Source organism: Chiloscyllium punctatum, chromosome 8, assembly GCF_047496795.1.
Source record: "Chiloscyllium punctatum isolate Juve2018m chromosome 8, sChiPun1.3, whole genome shotgun sequence".
In the NCBI taxonomy this organism is placed as follows: Eukaryota; Metazoa; Chordata; class Chondrichthyes; order Orectolobiformes; family Hemiscylliidae; genus Chiloscyllium; species Chiloscyllium punctatum.
Genome location: NC_092746.1, coordinates 30349096 through 30371413, shown reverse-complemented (window position 1 = coordinate 30371413; position 22318 = coordinate 30349096). Strand labels below are relative to the sequence as shown.

At 40.3% G+C, this 22318-nt stretch overlaps 1 protein-coding gene across 1 annotated transcript in view; it reads left to right on the top strand.

Annotated features, from left to right (window-relative positions):
- Positions 1 to 22318, top strand: part of LOC140480447 (dynein axonemal heavy chain 11-like) — a 445469-nt gene that overhangs the window by 125744 nt on the left and 297407 nt on the right. Inside the window, exons 21-27 of the mRNA XM_072575322.1 lie at positions 2399 to 2557; positions 5375 to 5458; positions 9595 to 9753; positions 12924 to 13046; positions 15214 to 15336; positions 17131 to 17355; positions 20161 to 20252. Coding sequence (XP_072431423.1) covers positions 2399 to 2557; positions 5375 to 5458; positions 9595 to 9753; positions 12924 to 13046; positions 15214 to 15336; positions 17131 to 17355; positions 20161 to 20252 — 965 coding nt within the window. The remainder of the gene's footprint in view (positions 1 to 2398; positions 2558 to 5374; positions 5459 to 9594; positions 9754 to 12923; positions 13047 to 15213; positions 15337 to 17130; positions 17356 to 20160; positions 20253 to 22318) is intronic.

The following is a 22318-nucleotide window of genomic DNA, read 5'->3' as shown; positions in this document are numbered from 1 at the left end:
CAGTGGTGACAAGAGAAAAAAAACGCTCCTAAAGAAATTAGTCGTCTTTGAGTTGGGTAAACATTTCTGACATTATGCTGTTATTCAAGAAACTTGACTCGTTTGATCTTGTTGTTGAATGCTGGACCCAGTATGTGGATAGAGTGTGTTTTTGTTTTCCAGGCAAATGACAAAAAGCAGTGAGTAATTCTCCCGATAGCTTGTGGACCTTCAACTTTTTTAGTTTTCCTGGCATATGTTGTGATATCCTGTAAGTGACAAGTACCAGTGGTGTTGGCAAATGGGAGAATTGGGCTGGAATTGGAAGAGAGTGGCATCATAGGGGAATGATTGTCAGTTAATGAGGCGAGTTTGGGATGATAACACTGAAAAATTCATCGAGCCTTGCAGAAAGAAACCGTCCATGAAATTTGACAAAAATGGTACATTGGGCTGAATCTGACCAAGATTTATCAATATATGTCAGTGAAATTGGAAAGGTTTGCTCCCTGGATTAACTTTTTCTCAAGATGATTGTGTAATCCAGCAGCAGATGCAAAGAGCTGAGTACTGTGGTTCTTTAATGCTACAAGGTCCTTTGGTGTAGAAACATACAAAGGTTAAAATACAGAAAGAGGCCAATCAGACTATCATGTCTGCACTGTAGAAGAAACTACCTGTTCATTCTAATCCCATTCACCAGCATCCAGTCTGTAACCTTGCTTCAAGTGCAGATCCAGTTATTAAAAATGATTTGAGGGTTTCCACCTCAACCATCAATCTGGGCAGTGAATTCCTTCCCGATGAAGAGCTTTTGCCCAAAATATCAATTTTCCCAGTCCTTGGATGCTGCCTGACATGCTGTGCTTTTCCAGCACCACACCCTCAACTCTAATCTCCAGCATCTGCAGTCCTCCCTTTCACCTAGTGAATTTCAGATGCCCATCAATATCAGGATGAAAAGGCTCTTTCTCAAGGCTTTTCTGATCCTTGTACCAATCACTTTAAATCTGTGTTTTCTGGTAATTAATCACCCTGCTAGGAGAAACATCTCTTCCCTGTCAGTTCTATTTAAATCACTCATTATTTTATATAGGTTAATTAAGTCACTTCCTCAGCCTACTATTTTGAAAGGAAAACAACCCTATCCATCCAATGTATTTAGATTAGATTAGATTCCCTATAGTGTGGAAACAGGCCCTTTGGCCCAACAAGTCCACACCGACCCTCCGAAGAGTAACCCACCCAGTCCCATTTCCTAATGCACCTAACACTGCAGGCAATTTAGCATGGTCAATTCACCTGGCCTGCACATCTTTGGACTGTGGAAGGAAACCAGAGTACCCGGTGGAAACCCACGCAGACATGGGAGAATTTGCAAACTCCACACAGACAGTCACCCGAGGTCAAAATCGAACCTGGGACCCTGGTGCTGTGAGGCAGCAGTGCTAACCACTGAGTCACTATTCTTGTAGCTGCAATTCACAAATCCTGCCAAAACACTTGTAAATCTTTCTGTCTATAGCAATGACGTCCTTCCTGTAATGTGGTGACAAGAACTGTACACAACTTCAGCTATGGTCAAACCATTGTCTTATATAGTTCCAGCATTACATTTCTGCTCTTGTATTCAATATCTCAACCAATGAAGGAAAGCATTGCCGTATGCCTGCTTTGACATATGCCTTATTTAACTGCCCTTCCGCCTTCAGGAATCTGTAGCCATGCAAATTAAGATCTCTAACTTCCTCAATATTCCCCCCACAAACGGGTAGTGGGTTTGTACGACGTGCGATTAGATGGTCATCTGCCCACTGCTCAATAAAATGCTGCATTATGAAACTGCATGAGAAGTTAAATGGTTGTTTTCTCTAACCCCTTATGTCTGGCTAGTTGTAGAAAACAGTGCCAACTAATAGGATTTTATTTCTGTTTGAAGTGTATTTAACTGGCTTGCATTTTCACTTTGGAAGTAACATTCACAATTATTATTTCACTTGTAGATTATAATAATTATTCTAATAATTAAAACAAACTTCTGGCACAGGAGGTTATAAATCTCAGTCTTCAAATGTCAACTTGTGTAATATCTACAGCCTTCCTGAGGAAGAGACTTCCATATTTTCAGTAACTGAAACTGATAGTGTTAGGCAATGTTCATTCTTTGTGTTCTTGATCTTTTAACTAAAGCAAAACCCAAAGCCTTTACAACTGCCATTAAACTAACTATTATTTGATAGTATGAATTGTTAAACATTCTTTAAACAAAATATAGTATTGCTGCACTATCATTAGCAAAGTCTACTCCTCTGTGAATGATCACATCTGACTTTCATCAGTGTGAAACATTGGTTTTGTCATCAGTGGAATTAACAGTTACTTTGGAATGAACTGAATTCTTTCCAATTCTACTATTCAGGCTAACCAGGAGCTCACTACCCTAGAGGAAGAGACGATACAAATGCAAGAATCAGCCAACCTGTTTGAGGTCACCGTTCCGGAGTATAAACAATTAAAACAATGTCGCCAAGATATAGTTTTACTTAAGCAACTCTGGGATATTATTGTATATGTGAAGGTGAAGCATCTATTTACTCTTGAATCATAAAAAATGTTTTGCCATTTTTTAAAAGTATACATTCCTTTCTGTCGGGGTTATTTTCCTTTACAGTGGGAAACGGTACTTTTCAAGATGTTAAAAACCGAAAGAGTCCTCAGTTCTGAGGAAGGATCACCGGACCCGAAACATTAACTTTGATTTCTCTGCACAGATGCTGCCAGACCTGCTGAGCTTTTCCAGCAACTTCTGTTTTTGTTTTCAAAGTGATGACTTGTTTAAATGAGCTGTAATTAATGCTACTGTGAGATTATATAACGGGGTGGATTTTACTCGGGGAAAGAGTAGCTGGGATGATCTTACTTGTGGCATGAAATGAAATATGCTATCACCTTGTAATATTTCAATTGAAGGATAATGACTCTGTTGCTATGACAGCTTGTGTTTCTGATGTGTGGGTGAAATCTGGAATTCTTCATGCTTCCATGCAATGTAGGGGGTGGTGGGATGGTCATTGGCATTTGTTGCGCATTCGTAATTACCCTTTAGTGGTGGTCAGTCACCTTCCTGAACTGCTGCAGTCAGCTTTTTTGAAACCTCTTAATAACCAGACATTCCAGCTTGACATTGGTCATTTTTACCGCCTGTTTACTCAAAGGTGACTCTAGGGAAGGGACAAACAAATATCTACAGGCTAAGTAAATTGCTGTAGAAAAGCTTTCATCCAGACTCTGACTTGTACCTAACTTTCTCACAGGACAGATGTTTCATTGTCAGGGATAAGGGTAGAAAGTGACACCACTCCTTTTGGCAGGCTTTGGGACTTTGGCTGCATTTTGCTGAGTGGTTACCGAGTAAATTACTGCTACTGGGGTTGTCATCACATCAAGGTTGTTGGTCTGACTGCAATAGTGGTTGGCTCAGAGTGCCATCAGATCAGTTGCCTTAGCAGCACATTATTAGCGGAGGCCATTAATGAGGTTCAGCTGCATGGGGAAGCACCTTAGTAAAAGGGGAACCTTTCAGTCACGCCCTAGCAATCATTTGTTGGGGGGCATTTAGGAATTGCTTCGTACTAGTGATGTTGTTCTAGAGTCATAGAACTGTACAGCATGGAAACAGACCCTTCAGTCCAACTCTTCCCTGCCAACCAGATATCCTAAGTTAATGTAGTCCCATTTGCCAGCATTTGGTCTATATCTTTCTAAACCCTTCCTATTCATGTATCTATCCAAATGTCTTTTAAATGTAATTGTAGCAGCCTCTACCATTTCTGGCAGCTCATTCCATACACACACACTTTCTGCATGAACAAGTTTCCCCTTAGGTCCATTTTATATTATTCCCTACTCACCTTACACATATGCCCTCTAATTTTGGGCTCCCCTACTCTGGGAGAAAGAGTATTGGCTATTCATCCTATCCATGCCTGTTATGAATTTTATAAACCTTTACAAGATCACCTCATAGCCTCCGATGCTCCAGGAAAATAGCCTTAGCAAGGTAACAGAACATCTGCAGAAGAACACACTGGCTCAGTGAACTAATCCACAACCTCATCCACAACCCAAGCTACAAATCTTTGCAAAACCTCTATAGCTACGGTCTATTCAGCCTCTCCCTATAGCTCAGAACCTCCAATTCTGGCAACGTCATTGTAAATCTTTTCTGCACCTTCTCAAGTTTAGCAGCATTTTTCCTACAACAAGGAGGGCAGAATTGAATGCGGTCTTCCAAAATTGCCCTAACCAATGTCCTGTTCAGCTGCAATATGACATCACAACTCCTAAAGTCAGTGTTCTGACCAATACAGACAAGTGTACCAAATGTCATCTTCACCACTCTGTCGACCTACGACTCCACTTTCAAGGATCTATGCGCCAGCATTCATAGGTCTTTTTGTTCAGCAACATTCCCTACCATTAACTGTATAGGTCTTTCCTGATTTGCCTTACCAAAATGCCATACCTTATGTTTAACGAAATTAAATTTTCATCTGCCACTTTTTGGCCCATTTGATCACATGCCGATTGTACTCTGAGACAACTTGCTTTGCTGTCCACGCCACCACCAATTTTGGTGTCGTCTGCAAACTTACGAACCATTCCTTCTATATTCACATCCAAATAATTTACATAAATGACAAAAAGCAGTGGACCAAGCACGGATTACTGTGGTACACTGCTGGTCACAGACCTCCAGTCCGAAAAACAATCCTCCACCACCACCGGCTGTCTCTTACCTTCTGGCCAATTTTGTATCCAAATGGCTCTGAATTCCATTTGATCTGACCTTACTAGGCAGTCTACCGTGCGGAACCTTGTTGCCCCCTGGAGTGTCCATAAAGCATTCCCAGTCTTTCTGGAACGCATTGTAAAGTCTAAGTTTTCACCCGCCAGTGTCTCCACTTGGAGGCCATTTCCCCTGATGTGTTAAATATCAGCAGATGTAGAGATAGTGCTCCATCCTTAATTGACCCAAGGGTTTCAAATGGCCTCCAAGCAGACAACTATTTTTCCCACTGGTTGAAAATAGGAAATGTAAAGAGCAGACGTTTACTACCTGCACCCCCATCTCTCCCAACCACCATGCACCTCATCCTACCATGACATTTTTTCAGTCTTGCTGACTCCCAGTGATCCGAAAATGCTCGTCTGCATTACCAAATTTCTATGTTAACTTAACAGTCAGAAGAAGGAGGTAATCTGTTGAACCCCCATCTATTTAATTTTTTTGTCATAAATTTTACGAAGAAACCATTTCAATTGATAATCAGTAAAAATATTTTCATAATCTGAAACACTACTGTTGGAATTTGTATGTTTTCCTGTTTAACAGACAAGCATTTACGACTGGACCAAGACACAGTGGAGACAAATCAACGTGGAGCGAATGGATGTGGAGCTAAGAAGATTTTCAAAGGCAAGTCAGCTTGTTCTATAATGTTATCTTCTCTTTGTTTTGTAGATAATTTGTCAACATCTTAAATCTTGCATTCTCATGTACTAGAATGTTAAGCAGTGTGAACTGGAATATTAATCAAGTTCATTTACTTTGGACATTTTTCAAACCTTAGTGATAAATTTTGTTGAACTATTTTTCTTTGGTCCAAGTGAATGACAGGCTCAAAGGTTAATAAAACATAAAATGTCCGAGGCTTTATTAATAGGAAAATAGAATGCAGGAACAAGAAGGACATGTTGAGCTTGCATTGAATACTAGTTTGGTCTCAGGCTTCAGTTCTGGGTGCCACAGTTTTGAACTCGTGTAAAGGCATTGGACGAAATACAGAAAAGATTCATAAGAACAGTCCCAGGGATGAGCATCTTCATTATGAAAATAGATTAAAGAAATTGGATCTTGGGGAAAAGAAAGCTGAGAGGATATTTAATTGAGATATTGAAAATTGCAAGTAATCTAAACAGAGTAGCTGGGAAGAAGCTGTTCCCAATCATGAAAGGATTGAGAATGGGAAGGCACAGATTTCAAGTAATTGGTAAAAGCAAAAACAACATGAGGAAAATCTTTTTTGCACACAATGGTCAAGGTCTGGAATTTACTACCTGGAAATGTTGTGGAGTCAGTGTTCACTTAAAGCTCTTAGAAGAGAATCAGGCTATTTTCCGAAAAAGAGGATGGTGCAATGTTGTTGGGAGAAGCTGGGAGAATGGTGCTAAATGAATGGCTCATTTGGAGCGTTATTAAAGAGGCAAAAAGGCCTCTTCTTGTGCTGGAACAATTTTGTGAATTTGTGAAAACCCATTTTCTTTCACCAGTATTTCCTTAACAGAACATAAAAAGCTAAATTATTAGGCTGTCTTATCGGTCTGCTCGACCCGTGTGCATTGTTTGAGTATCTCCTCTACATCTTCAAACCAGAGTTGCTTGTAAAGATATGGTTTTACCAGAGTATTACCTGCTTTAGACATGGTATTGATTGTTGGTACTCCATTGTTTAAACTGTATACAGAGGAACCTCGATTATCTAAATGAGATGGGCGGGCACTATTTTGTTCAGATAATTGATTATTCGGTTTATTGATTATTCGGTTAATTGATTCAATGCCTCTCCTTTGGCGCTTGGAGGTTTCTGAAGTTGCCTTTCTTCTCGCTCTGCCCGCCTTGCTCCCTCTCTTTGTCTCAGGGTTTGTTTCTGAGCAGAGACACACTTGTGTGTAAGGGACCTGCAGCATTGCTGAAATCAACCCCTCCCTCCCCCCACCCCAACCCCCACCCCACCCCATCGGTTCAATCGGATTGACACAGCAAGCACTAGCTAAGTCTGCTCCCCATTCAGGAGACTAGGCAGCAGCACACCGTGCGCAAGTCCCTGCTTGCCCCACGCCCTGTCTGTTCCCCAAACCTGTCCGACCCCACTGCCACCTACCATCCAACTCCCCTCCAACCCCCATCTGCGCTCCCGCACCCTGTTCAACGCAGCCGTCCAGCATAACCCCCCATGCGTCCCATCCCTGTGAACCCCCCCCCAATCCACCTCCAACCCTCATGACCCCCACCCACTCTCCGGGGCAGCCAGACTGGACACGAACAGTAAGACTGCTGCTGCCTTTGGGGTGTGAGTCTCAAAATAGCATACATGCGCACGCACGCAACATTTTACTGCAATCTTTTGACAGGTTCTACCTTTGCCCTGTACAGGACAATGTTGGAGAAATTATCTGAGGAAGGGGGGATGTAGGGTACATCCCTGTGTAGATCTCCAGGGAAAGTGTGAGGAGAGAGAGAGAGAAAGAGTGGGAGGTCAGTCATTTGGAGACGGTGCCTAGGCTCCCATCGATGTCTAGGACTGTTCTCAGCAGCATTTCAGTAAGCCGACTTCATTTTTAATCATTGTAAACAAAAGCTGTGATCAGTGTTGGAAACACCTCTTTGATGTAATGTTTCTCTCAGCATCTTCAGATAATCTGAAATTTGGATGATTGATATTCGGATAATCGAGGTTCCTCTGTAATTGTTAATATTGTTCACTTTTTAGTTCTTCGGTAATTGGACATGTTGATATCATCTGAGCAAAGATTCCTCTATATATTATTACATCTTCAAGTTTTCATGATTGTGTGTGCAATATTTATGTAACCATTTCCATCTTACTATGGACAGTACTTCATATTTGTCTGTGGCAAATTCTGTTTGCATTGTACCATCTGTTATGTCTTTTGTCCAACTCATTTTACAGAATCCACCACTATTATTTGGGGTATGTGGCGTTACTGGGTTGAGGGATGTTGCCATCATTGCTTTTTCCTTGACTGGATCTAAGGGCCTATTTGACTTATAATGATAGGGGAACAAACCGTGGTAGAACTGAACAAGAAACAATCAGACACAAGTTAGTCCACCTGCCTCCTGCCAAAATTATGGTGGCGGATTGGCAAATTCTCCATTTCCTGTGTTTCTGTTGAGGTTCTGCTGGTGTCATAAAGAAGACTTCAGAAACTTGCCTAGGCAGTGACGGTCTTGTATGATTGATGATTTGATACAAGTGAGATGTAGATAGGATAAAAAAACTCAAAACAAACGAATAGTTCCTGATGGAAGCATTTATTAATTACTTCATTATTATTAGTTTTTGAAGAATTTAGTGTTTTGGAACCAAGTGAATTTCGCACCTATTCCCAGAATTCAGAATACAAAGCACACTCAAACAGTTGTAATCTGTTAAACTTAATTCAGTACTTGACAAAATATTGGAATCAATTGCTAAGTTTAAACTAGAGAATTATTTTATATTTACCTAATAAATCCTCTTCCACAACATTGGCAGGAGAACAGGTGAACTGCTGTGGGATTTTGGAGTTCTTATGTTCATATAGGTTGTTTGCCTGTTTTCTGATTGACCTTTTACAATTTCTGTTACATTTTGCATCATTTGGGGAGGTCAGGCAGTTTCAAAGTGGGTCTTTTGAACTTCTTTCTCTATTCTTCCTCGTCCGATTCAGACAAAGTTTCTCACAGCACGGTAATTACTGCATTGCTTCAAATTAGTATATTGAAACAACAGTGTCAATCAGAGGGCAGGGTGAAAACCAAAAACCTCACACTGCAGCAATGTGTGGAGCTCTTCTGGACATGTGATTTCATCTAAATTTCTTTATGTAGTAACATTGTAAACAAATACATTTCTTGTGATCACGTTTATAATTTGCAAATGCAATCCTGTTCACAGTATTTGCATTTGTCACATGGTTGAGCAGAGTAGATGCAGTACCCCAATAAACCCATTCCTGGCTCAAAACGTATCTGGGCCTTCGTTATCTTTTTGGCCATTTTGGTATTTACAGTCAGAACCTGCCAGAACAGACATAGATTTTTTTGAGCGCAGAAGTTTTCAATTGTGTTTTCCTCATGGTGTTTTGTTGGTTTTTGGCAGAAAACATTAGCTTATTTTATGTGGTGGGACATGAAAGTACAAAACATGTGATGATTTGAAATTTGATGATGGACATATTTGATAAAGGTTTGCTCACTTGTAATAGATCAAATATTTATTCACTGCATGTAATGTTCTGTGCATTGTGGAACATTGGCCTAAGACCCTGACTTTCTCAAGCTATGAATGAAATCCCTTACCAGAGGGAGAAATGTGGCTAAATGTTTTCACACTGCAGTAGCTGTATTTTTCGATAAGACAGAATATTATAGAAAATGCATTGGCATCAGAGTGAATATTCATGCCACAGCTCACATACTGTTAATTGCTAGCCATGATCAAAGGGAACACAGATTAAAACTTGGCACCCGTAGAGTTATATCTCTATCACTGATCAATGAGATCAATGAGTTTATGTATGTACTTTTGGGGGTAAATCAAATTCTCTCTGAAATTTGCATTTTACCAGGCCATCAATTTTATTGTTGCATTTACACATTTACTTCATGTGTACTGCAACTTTTTACATTGCTCTGAAACATCAGTGAAGTCTTTTTTGTTTTGGTCAATGGTGCATGATGCAAATCATCTGTTGCTTTAAGTCAAAATTCTTATTTCATGTTGCATTTCAAAATTCTTATTTCATGTTGCTTTATACTTTGTGTAGGACATCAGAATGCTTGACAAAGAAGTGCGTGCTTGGGATGCATTTGTCAGTTTGGACTCCAGTGTGAAGAACCTGCTCACGTCACTACGAGCAGTGACAGAATTACAAAACCCAGCTATCAGAGACAGACACTGGTACCAGCTGATGAATTCCACAGGGGTCGGTCCAACATATATTACTATAATATTTAGAGATTCTTTTTCATTAATTTAGCTGGGAAGCAATTTTCTTCTAATTAATATTGTGTTCTATATATCCAGATTCATTGTACAATGGACTAAACCTAAACAATACTTCAAATTTTAGAGAGACTAAGGATAGTGAAAAAATATTTCAGGAACATAGATCCAAATACTTGGCAATGTGGAAAGAACTCTGGGATTTCTAAACAAAAAAAACAAGGGTTGCCTGAAGGTTCTAACAAAGTGAATAGCTGGACATATTTTAATTTTTCCCTATCGGTTTACTTCTCAACAGACAGACACCCTGATGAACAGACTACAGAGATTAGGAGATGAAATGTGAAAATGGTTGGTCAATGCTGGGCACTCTGAAGACGTTTCCTTGTCAGGCCTGGGGGAAATACACTGGTCCACAAACAGTGCTGTAAATATATTTGCCTAATGGATCTGGCAATTCTTGACTTACCTGCCTTCCCATACCCTAGAAAACTTGGCTAACATGGTTTATCTGGCTGGGTATCTTTCTCCTGTCACTTTCTGGAAACAAGTTCCCTCATTTGTGTCTCACCACTGAGAGCATTATGTCAGAGGCAGCCTCATAAAATAGAATCCCCATTGTGCAGAAAGAAGCCACTTGGTCCTCCGAGTCTGTACCGTCCCACTGAAAAGCATCCCACTCAGAGCCAACCACATCCTCCACCACCACCACCCTATCACCATAACCTCACATTAACAATGGCTGACCGACCTAGTCTGCATAACCCTAGACACTATGGGCAATTTAGCATAGCTGATCCACCTAACCTGCACATCTTTGGACTGTGGGAGGAAACCAGAGCACCTAGCTGAAACCCACACAAATACAGAGAAAATGTGCGAGGTCCATACAGCCAGTCAGTCAAAGCTGGAATCAGACCTAGTCCCTGACCCCGTGAGGTAGCAGTGCTAACCACTGAGCCATGCTGCCCGTCACTGAAGCTTAGAGCTGCCTTGCCACAGATGTGCGGCCTATGAGTTTCCTGCTCCTCGCTTCTCCCTCTCACAACAATGGCTGCCATCATCAGTTTCCTAGGGCTCACGCTTTCAGCCTAATGTCTCCTTTCAGAACTGCTGCTATGATTTGGCCAACAAACAACTGATGAAGGGTTTATGTCTGAAATGTCGATTCTCCTGCTCCTTAGATGCTGCCTGACCTGTTGTGCTTTTCTAGCACCACCCTCTCAATAAACACACCTTCCACCCATTGAGGGCCACTATCATGGAAAATTTGTCCTGTCACTGCTTCTCCCTTGAAGTACAGCAAGGCCTGAGAAATTGGTCTCCGGCTGGGCACACAAAATTCTGACCATGCTGTTCAGAACTAAAGGCAGCCATCCAAATGGGGACTAGCCAGAGCTTTATCTCATGGTTACATCACTTTATACTGTTTGTATTCCAACTAATTGAGATAATGTCCACCATTTCAATAGACTTTTGAATTTTAGTTTGTATTTGCGTACTCGGCTTAGAGATTTCTTAGAATTATCTACATTCTGTAATGAAGTCTTTTTTCTCTGTCTGCCGTACTGTTGCTCAGTCACTTGATCCACCAGTGTCCCTTTGCACCTTTCTTTTCCCAGCTTTATTGCACCACTTAATTTTGGATCTATGCCTCAATTCCATCATCAAAGTGATTTATAAATGTAGTGAAATTCTGAGATTAATTTTAGATTGCTGAAGTGGGAGCCTCATATTCCCATTCTATCAGTTGTGTCCTACACTATTTCCCTATCCAAACCAATAAGTTGCCTCCGATTCCATGAATTCTAATTTTCTTAGCATTTCGTTATGTGAACCTGAGCATTATAGGGGTCTATATTACAGAAAAAAGGCCCTTCAGTCCATTGAGTTTGTGCTGGTAATAAACAACTACTTAATTATTCTGATCTCCTCTCCAATGCAATCACAGCCCTCCAGTAATGTGTATCCCACATTATTCTAACACAGTGTTCTAGCTGTGGCTAGCCAATGTTTTTTGTACAGTTCCAGCATCACCTCCCTGCTTATAAACTCTGTCTCGGCTAATAACTGCAAATATCCCAGATGCCTTAATCATCTTATCTAACTGTCCCGCTGCATTAAGGGACCGGTGGACATGCATAGCAAGGTCATTCTAGTACTTGGTGGTTCCCAGGGTTCTACTATTCATCATGCATTGCCTTGCTTTGTTTGTCTGGCCCAAGTCTATCATAGAACATTACAGCACAGTATGGGCCCTTCAGCCCTTGATGTTGCGCCGGCCATGTCACACTTATTCAGATTAAATTCCATTTGTCACTGATCAGCCTATCTGACCAACCCATCTATATTCTAATGTGATCTAAGGTTATCCTCCCCACTGTTTACCACCCCACCAATTTTTGTATCATCCACGAACTTATTGATCAATCCTCCTAAATTCAACTCGAAATAATTTATATATACAACAAACAGAAAGGACCCCAACACTGATTCCTGCAGAATGCCACTGGGCACAGGTTTCCAGTCACAAAAACATCCCTTGACCATCACCCTCTGCTTCCTGCCACTCAGCCATTCTGTATCCAGTTTGCCAAATTTCCTTGCTTCCCAAAGAAATCCGTCGGCCATGCAGGACCTTATCAAAAAGCCTGCTGAAGTTCAAGTAGACTATGGCAACTGTGTTGCTCTCATCTAAACACCTGGTTGCCTGTTCAAAAACTTCAATCAAGTTGGTCAGACATGACTGTGCTGCCTATTCTTTATTAATCCCTGACTCGACAAGTGCAGATTAACTCTGTCCCTCAGAAATACTTCTGATAGTAGTTGAGGTTAAATTGGCCTGTCGTTTCCTGGAAGCCTGTGTAAGTAACATCCATGGACACTTCAAGATCTACAAAGTTTGCTCACTCTTTGAAAAGAACAGCTAGCTTTGTTCAAGACTACTTGCCTTTTACAAATGCATATTGGTATCTCTGATCAGACAGTTCTGGGAGTATAGACCGGAAACAGTGAGAAGATATTATAGGCCAATTTGCTATGCATCAGTAACATTGCCTCAGCAAAATCCCTAGGAATAAATAAGAAAAAAACTGTCATGTGTATTTGTACTAAATGATTTATTTGTTTATTTTACCTCTTTTTTTTCAGGTTAAGTTTATAATGAGTGATGACACAATTCTGGCTGATCTGTTAGCTCTGAAACTACATAGAGTTGAAGATGAAGTCCGGAACATTGTGGACAAAGCTGTAAAAGAGTTGGGAATTGAGAAGGTTTTTGACATTACCAATTCTGATTTTAGTAGTCCTGGTTTGGAGAACAGAAAGTTCAATTAAACTGTGTTTCTGTGATTACGGAAAACATGAAAAAATAAAGTGGTGAAAACGTGCCAGTTCTGGTAGCAGCTATGGAAATGGAAACAGGAATAAAGGGCGAGTCTTGTGTCCTGCCCATGATGTGTTTAGTGCTTGGGGGCATTTACTTTGGCAGGAATAATTTGGGTGTGGACCTTGTCACCTTTCCACCTCCACAAGAGTTACGCTTGTGTCAGGAAGGTTCTTGGATAGCATTCTCACTCAGCTGCCAGCTGAGACTCTGAAGTCATCATTAACTGCCATATAAGGGTTCCCTCTCACTGATGCTGTTACTGTTCACCATGCATGGGAAATCTCATGCTGAAAAGACTCAGTGCCTCATGAGGAACCTGGCAGCAAGATGGAGGGAACCTACTGAGATCTGCCCTCCCATATTATCATCAGGAAAAAAGAGAGAGTACTGTGGCAGGCAAAAGAGCAGAAGGTGTGTTTAGTGGAGCTATAAATGTCAAAGCATGCTCACCAATAACAGCTGGGGTCCAAAAGAGCAAAGGAACCGAGATTGTGATCTTCATGATTATTGAAGGCTATGTTAAGCCCAGAAGCCTGTCAAGTGCACAGTCGGACTGAGATGTGCTGTTCCCCCAGCTTGCATTGAGCTGCATTTAAGCAATATAAGAAGACTAGAACTTAAGCATGTGAGGAGAACAGCAAGTTAAAAATGGCAGGAAACTGAAGGGTGGGGCTCGTTCTTTCAGACTGAACAGAGGTGTTCTGCAAGTGCTCACTCAATCTACACTTGGTCACCCTGCTGTAGAGGAGAGTCAGTGGGCAGATGGTGAATATTGGTTGAAAGACTCAAATCATCATCCTCTACCATTTTCAGAGAAGCCATTCTGTCCACTGCAGTGTGGTCCTGTCATCAGCTGCTCTATAGAACACTCCTCTTCCCATACAAGTGCAGCAGACAACAATGTCTTGCTTCTTCCTCTTCCCCTCTCAGCATGCAAAGTCCCAAACACACTTTTCAGACAAAGTAACAATTTACTTGTGTTTTTTTTTAAATTTCTGTGTTCACTCTCCTCAATGTGGACTTCTCTACCATGGAGTGACCAGATTGAATGGTCACTTTGCAGAATAGTGCCAAGCAATCAGCTTATTGTCCGCAGACTTTGCAATTCTCCTCTCCACTCATATACTGCCTTTTCTGTCTTTAGCAGCCAACATTGTGCCAATGAAGCTCAACGGAAGCTGAAGAAACAGCATTCCTATTTCGAGTTAGACACTTGACAACATTTCAGATTCAATAGTAAATTCAGTGTTTTCCAACCATAGCCTCTTTCCCTTTGTTTTGACAATAGCTGTTGGCAGTGATTTTGCTTTCACCCCTCCACGTAGCTTTAGTTCTTTTATTTGTCCCATTGCTCTCCTTTTTTACCTTCATTATCTTTATTTTTCAATTAAGTTACTCCTGCCTTCCAGCCTATAGACCTTGCCATTTGTTGTTTCCCTCTCCTGCCTGATAGTTACATCTGTCCATATCCCTGATTTTGATGAAGGATCATTAGCCTGAAAAGGTTACTCTTGTTTATCTCTCCACTCTTGCTGCTGAATGTGTGTGAACACTCAATATTATTTTCTGACCATTTACATAATCCAGAAAGATTTTCAGGCCAATTTCATGATCATAACCTGTTCTTGACACTTTATTTGAGGCTAGAAATCTAATAGCAGTTTCTTGTATGTACTTGTTATGTCAGTGTGTCTACCTCTATTAGAATATAACATCAAAATGCATGCAATAGCAGTTTTCCTTTTATTTAACTACCTTTATTATTTGTGGTCCTGTAGTCCTTCTTAATGTTGTTATTTAATATGATAAACTTGAGTGATACTGAAGCTGGACTCAGTGTCATCTGTAGAGATAATAAGAAATGTCATAACCCTATTAATTTGCTTATGCATGTCTAAATGATGAAATATTTATTTCATTGGAAGGTTGCCTCAGTGAACAATGTGAGATTAGAAAGCATTGAAGTTAAATGATTATATTGAAAACTGATTTCAGAAAATGTAATGGTGTTATGAGCCTATCCTGGATGACTAGCCAATGATTTATTTTCAGGTCCTCTCAGAGATCAGCTACACATGGACCACCATGGAGTTTTCATATGAGGAACACCATCGAACGGGAACACCCCTGTTGAAGTTTGATGAAGAGCTTATTGAAATTCTAGATGACAGCCAAGTATGATTTTTAAAACTATCTTTGTTCTTGTTTTCTTTGAATTGAGGCAAGATTATACTCCTGTTCCAGTTAGAGCATTGAGAAGAATGGAGAAAATTCGAACAAAGCTCAAAAGAAGCCAAACTTGGATGTAAAATGAGTGGCTGATTAGATTGCATCTCAATTCCCACCAGCAGAATTGGTGATCAGGACCTTTCACAGGGTAGAAAGTGGATCATGCAATGCCGATTTTATGGAAGTTTATAACTTGAGGAAATAAAACTGATTTCTCCGTGCTATCAATGCAGCTGAAAAGTTTCCAATTTTACATTGAATTGGGCAGTATTCGGATGTTACTGATGGCTGGTTAAAACATGCTTTGGACACCTTGCATGTGTTAATAAAGGGCCTCATACTTGTTTTGAGACCTCTCTTGGAATTTCATTAGGACTGAATGGAACATATTCGACTCAGGTTTGTAAATTCTTGGGTGCACTAACTGTTGGTCCTTGAGGGACCTACTGGAAACCATCAAAGGTATTTTCTTTTAAAATTACTTATCATACAAAGTCAAAGGAAGTGGCAGCTTCCTCCCTACTTCACAAGTCTTTCCAGCTTCTGAAGTGTCCCCAGAAAGGGGCCATTCTCCCACCTCATTTTGTGTTTTAGCAAAGAATATGGAGAGACAATAAAAGCTAAATTACAAGATATTAAAATGGGTACAAGAGGAGAGAGGCCTTGTATATTTATGTACAAATCGCAGATAATGTCAAAACAAATAAATCTTATGGGATACAGGGCTTCATAAATAGAGACATGGAGTATAAAAAACATACCAAGCCTACAGGAAACTCTAGCTGTGCTGAGCTGGAATATGGTGTCCAATCTATGATCCACACAATAAGAATGGAGGAAGGCTTTGCAAAGGTCAAAGAAGAATGGTTCAAGGAATGACAAATTGCATTTCTCTACGTAAACTGGAGGGCTGGGGTGTCCTTCTTAGAACAGATAAGGTTCAGAGATGTTAGAAATGTTTAAAGTCACCAACAGTTTAGGTATGACAAATAGACGATGTTTGTAATAGTTAGCAACCAGAGAGCACATGTTTTAGGTGATTTACAGAATCAGTAGAGAACAGCTTCTTCCCTGCTGTTATCGGACTTTTGAATGGGCCTCTTAATTGGTTCATGGTGATCACTCGCTGCACCTTCTTGGCTGCTGTAACACTGTACCCTTCTCTCTTCTGTTACCTGATGCAGTTGCACAATACAAACTGTCTGTAAAGCACATAAGACAAAGCTTTTCACTCTAACTCAGCGCATGACACTTACAGATCAAAGCAAATGAGGAAAATGTACTTTTTACGTGAAGTACTTATGCGACAAGTGGTCAGTATTTGGAATGCCTGATAGATGATAGGTACAGATTAAATAAAAGCATTTAATTGGGCATTGGTAAATACTTTAAAAAGAACTAAAACTTGCAGAAAGACTGGGAAAGGACAGAAGAGTTGACACAGACATGGTGGGTTAAATAGCTTTTTCTTTGCCAAATTATTCTGTGATTCTCTGCGTTTTCTGGAATGCTTGGAAGAATCAAATCTTTAGAAGAAGTGGGTGAACAATAGAATATATGATGGCACTATATATGTGAAATCAAGCTTCACAGCTCCTGTACAAATAGCATTTGCAGTTTCTTTCTATTTTCTCAAGTCTAAGGAGCTATCTTCTGATAGTGAGCTGTTTTTCCTCTTTTCCTCCTAGTGTAAATAGTTGATGAGAAGAATTCCCCTTTGTCTCACTTCTGTCTTTACAGGTGCAATTACAAGTTATACTGCAAAGCAAATATGTGGAGTACTTTATTGAACAGGTCTCAGCCTGGCAAAAAAAGCTGACAGTGGCAGACTCTGTCATCTTTATCTGGATGGAGGTCCAACGCACATGGTCTCATCTTGAGAGTATTTTCATTGGATCTGATGACATTCGAAACCAACTTCCTGAAGATGCCAAACGATTTGATGGAATAGATTCAGACTTTAAGGTTGAATTATTAATGTATTTTGTTTTAGTTTTGATTTTGGTTATAGGTTAATTAAAATTCTGAGCCGAAGAGCGTGATGCTGGAAAAACACAGCCGATTAGGCAGCATCCGAGGGGCAAGAGAGTCAATGTTTTGGCATAAGTTCTTCATCAGGAATGGGGCTTGTGGGCCAAGGGGCTGAGATATAAATGGGAGGGGGGTTGAGGCTGAGGTAAGATAGCTGGGATTGCGATAGGTAGATGAAGGTGAGGGTGAAAGTGAGGAAGATGGAGTAGATAGATGGGAAAGGTGATGGATGGGTAGGATTTTCCTTACTACCAATAAGACTAATGGTGTGAGATTTCAAACTCTCTGATTGTTGACCCAGATGAATTTGTTCTGATCAGCCTAATTGAAATATTTCTCATCAGTTGACATTAAATTCCTGCCTTTGGTTTGAAGCCCACTGTTAGATGTTGGTATAGCCATTACTGAAGGTGTAGAAGGCTTATTATGTTTATTAACAGAATTTCCTTGTGCCATGAAGTTTCGATTTATTTCTTTTAATCTGTCTCTTCAGACATGTTGTGACACACCTATGTGGCTACTGGGACTTGAACCAGAATTCGCTGGACCAGAGGCCCGGAGAATAATACTTTGCCACAATATTATTTATTGTATAATTGCTGCTTCTAAACATCTCAGCCTGGACACCTTTGCAGCACCCCTGACAACATGTGTGTCTTAACATCGGGGAGAATGGGATTAATGTTTCTATCCCCTGTATGAGTACAGGCAGCATATGGCATCATTTAATAATGAAATGTTTCTGTTTTGGAAATGGGTACAACTTTGGCAGGAATATGTTCTCCAATCCTGCGCCATTCTACCTTCCAAAGCGGCAAGTAAGCAAAGGAACACTCAGGAGCAGGCTTTCCCTTTCGGGGCCTGGAATCATGTTCGGGGCATTTTTTGCTCTCACATTCCTGACCGTTAATCATTGGGGAGCTCCCATGGGGTTTTTGATTTTTGAAAATCAAGGGATTAGACTGGAGTTGTGACTGCAGAACAGTTATCTCGGGATACCTTTTGTGCAAAATGAGTCACCAATCAGGCTGGATTGAACAAATAAAAACAACATGTTCAATTAAAGTGGCATTTTAAGTGCTTACACTCTGAATAGGTAGCATGACAGATAGTAATTTTATTCAGTATGGATATTTAATAGGGATGCATCATAATCAATAAATATTCTGTTATGTTATCTTAAAACTTTCTATAAAAGAGTAGTGTTATAGGGTAACTGTAATCCCTGGTTTAAACTATCCTCTTCATGGGCGGCACGGTGGCACAGTGGTTAGCACTACTGCCTCACAGCGCCAGAGACCCGGGTTCAATTCCTGCCTCAGGCGACTGACTGTGTGGAGTTTGCACATTCTCCCCGTGTCTGCGTGGGTTTCCTCCGGGTGCTCCGGTTTCCTCCCACAGTCCAAAGATGTGCAGGTCAGGTGAATTGGCCATGCTAAATTGCCCGTAGTGTTAGGTAAGGGGTAGATGTATGGGTGGGTTGTGCTTCAGCGGGGCGGTGTGGACTTGTTGGGCCGAAGGGCCTGTTTCCACACTGTAAGTAATCTAATCTAATCTCGTGGAAGATAATTGCACTTGACAGGAGATAAGCTGTACCTTGGACAGTTGAACACTGTGTGAGGTTAGAGGAAGCAAAGGAGTGAGGGAGTGGTTTTAGTCAAAATAGCTCACTGACCTTAAGAGAGCCCAGGCATTGGATAACTCAAGGGTGGGCAATGTTTGGGTTTGTGGTGTAAGCATTCAAACAGTGTTTGGTACTCAGATTAATGAAATCCAAATGTTGGTGAAAGATAGAAATTTCCATGTTGTTGGGATCATGGTGTGATACAGGGACGTGGAATCAGATATCTGTTCAAGAAAGAAAATGATGCAAAGATATATTGCAGGGGACTGATGTGAAACATAGAAACTCTGCAAGTCATCTATAAGTCCAAAGAACGAATTAATTTCAACAAAGAAAGTTGTCTAAATTTTCTTTTAACTGCTGTGTGTTAGATTATTTATATGCTTCCTGTCATATTTCTAAACTGTGCGTATAAACTTTGCATCTTTATCAACTAAGCCTTTGTCTTTTAATAAGTTGTAGTTTATTAAAGAAAATAATTTGGCAAATTTGTATTCTGAAATAGATAATAAAAGTATATACACATGGATATACTGATAACTGGGTAAAATGTTTAAATCTATATTGTGATCAGTGGGGCAGTGGAACTGGAGAAAGACAATTCCTTCCTTCAGTCAAGGTCCTAACAATTAAACAATATGTCTTTAAGGTATTACTCCCAGCCCCTCAGACTCCATGAATCTTTGTTTCTTTCCCTCGCCCTTGCTCTTGCTGTTTCTCTCACTTATCTCCATCTCTCTCTCTCTCTCTCTCTCACACACACACACACACTCACTGTTCTTTCTCTTGTGAACTCTTTATGTTGCAATCTTATGCTCTTCCTCCCGTGTGTTCTTTTTCCCACTCTCTTTCTTTCATGAACTCTGTCTCTCTCACTCACTCGTGTTTTCTGTTCCCTTTTTGCTCATGCTCTCCTTCACCTGATCTCCGACTCTCTCCCCTGGTGTCCCCACACTCCTCTTTTGTCTGCTTACCTGGCAGGTGTATGTCATGACCACACCTGCAAAGGAATAGAGTTTATCATTATAGGGGCCACGTCTGTACTCATGGATCTGATTCACTCTTCAGCCAATCTAGACAATTAGTCCTGCTCTCTTTCTTTATTTTAAAAAAAGGAATTAATGTCAGAAACAGCCCAGACAAAGAATGTCCTTGAAGCAACAAATAAACCAAAGCTGTATGAAAAACTTGAAGTTCTTCAACAAAGGTAAGATTTTAAAAATACTTTGAATAACACATTTGATTTTGTATGCTAACACTTAGTCCATATTTTAAGATTAATGAGGCTGTGGGAGATACAGTATGCTGTTGAGAAATAACAATTATTTTCTTCAAAAAAATGCAGATAAAACAGAATAAAATTGAATGTTAATGTCTTGGAATTGGCATAAAATTGAATAGAAGTATTCAATGTAAGGAAGCCATATCAATGGGCTCGTAAATTCACCAAATTTTGGATATTTTAACAGAGGAAATGCCACTTTCTACTTTGCAAAACCATCTTGGTATTTTTTGGGACAGATTGAACATTTTCAGTTACAGCTGAAATTATGTAATTTCTTAAAGCATTCCACAGAATTGAGCAATTATCAAGCAAGCAAAGACAAAACTCATAGACTTAGTAGATATCTGAAGATGAAAAGAAAACTTAAATATTTTGGACATCAAAGTTGGAATTAGAAAGTTTAAGAAATATACATTGAGTCTGCCAGAATCAGGAAAGAGATGGGAATCTTATTGATTCAGTGAAGGATATCTAATTTTTTTTCTGTTTGTTCATTGTTGGATCTGCTTTTCATGTTTGATTTTGGCATTTTTTTTTCATTATAATAAACTTAATGGATGTCCCAGTAACTCATTGGAACATGTGGAGTATGATGGTTTTCTGTCCCTGTTATCTGATACTATTATTGACTTATTATCTGAGCCCTTTTTAAAATCTGTACATGACAAGACGTGGTTGACCTTCTTGCTGAATGTGTCTGAGAATTCTCAGTTCCCAGAAACAAAGTGGAAGAATAGGAGGAGTGTTATTATGTTTGGACTCTCTTTTTGAGTTACCGCTGGAATTTTGGGGTTTCTCTTCAAATGTGAAGAGGCTATGGGAGATACAGTATGCTGTTGAGAAATAACAATTATTTTCTTCAAGAAAATGTATGCCATGAAGACGCCAAAGCAGTCAAACATGGAGGGGACATAGTCTGGAGAATGTTTTCCTTGTATTCCAGTGTCATCCATGTGTCAGAAGGGAACCCAAATGTAAAGATACTGGAAGAACTTGTTAATGGGCTTACAATTGAATTCTCCTAGAACAGAGGGGGATCTGGAAGTATCAAGAAGCCAGACAGTGGAATTCTGGGAACAGAATTGATCTGTACTCGGAGAGACCGGAATTAAGTAAGAACAGTCAGCCTGGTTTTGTTGAGGAGAGACCATGTCTGACCAATTTGATTGAATTTTTCAAAGAGCTGGCCAGATGTGTAGATGAGGACAGTACATTTGGCATACCCTTCAGCAAGGTTTTTGATAAGGTCCCGCATGGGAGACTGATAGTGAAAATAAAAACCAAAATTGTCTGAGTGACAAGAAGCAGAAGGTGATGGTTGAAAGGGGTTGAAGGGGTGTCTTTGTGACTGGAAGCCTGTGCCCATCGGGCCTACAGTGTTTGGGCTTTTGCTGTTTTTTTTGGTATTTATAAATGATCTAGACTTGAATATAGGAGGATTGATCAGTAGGTTTACAGATGAAAATGAAAATTGATGGTATGGTAAGTAATGAGGAGAATGTAGATGGGCTGGTCAGATAGGCTGTTCATTGGCAAATAGAATTGAATCGGGATAAATGTGAATTGATGCATTTGGGCAGGACAAACAAGACATGATGAATGCACGATGAGGTGTATGATCCTGGGAACCACCCAAGATATGAGGGACCTCAGTGTGTATGTCCGCCAGTCTATTTAGGGTTAAGACGATATATGAGATAGATGCCTTAATCAGCCAAGACATAGAGTTTAAAAGCAGGAAAGTTATGCAGGGACTGTGTAAAATGTTGGTAGGGCCACAGCCAGAGTATTGTGTGCTGTTCATTAATCCACATTATGGGAGGGATATGATTGTATTGAAGAGAGTGCAGAGGAGATTTACCAGGGTGTTGCATGGACTGGAGAGAGTTTTAGTTATGAAGAGAGATTGGATAGACTAGGGTTGTTTTCCTTGGAGCAGAGAAGACTGAGATGGGGGACCATGATTGCAATGTATAAAATTATGAGAG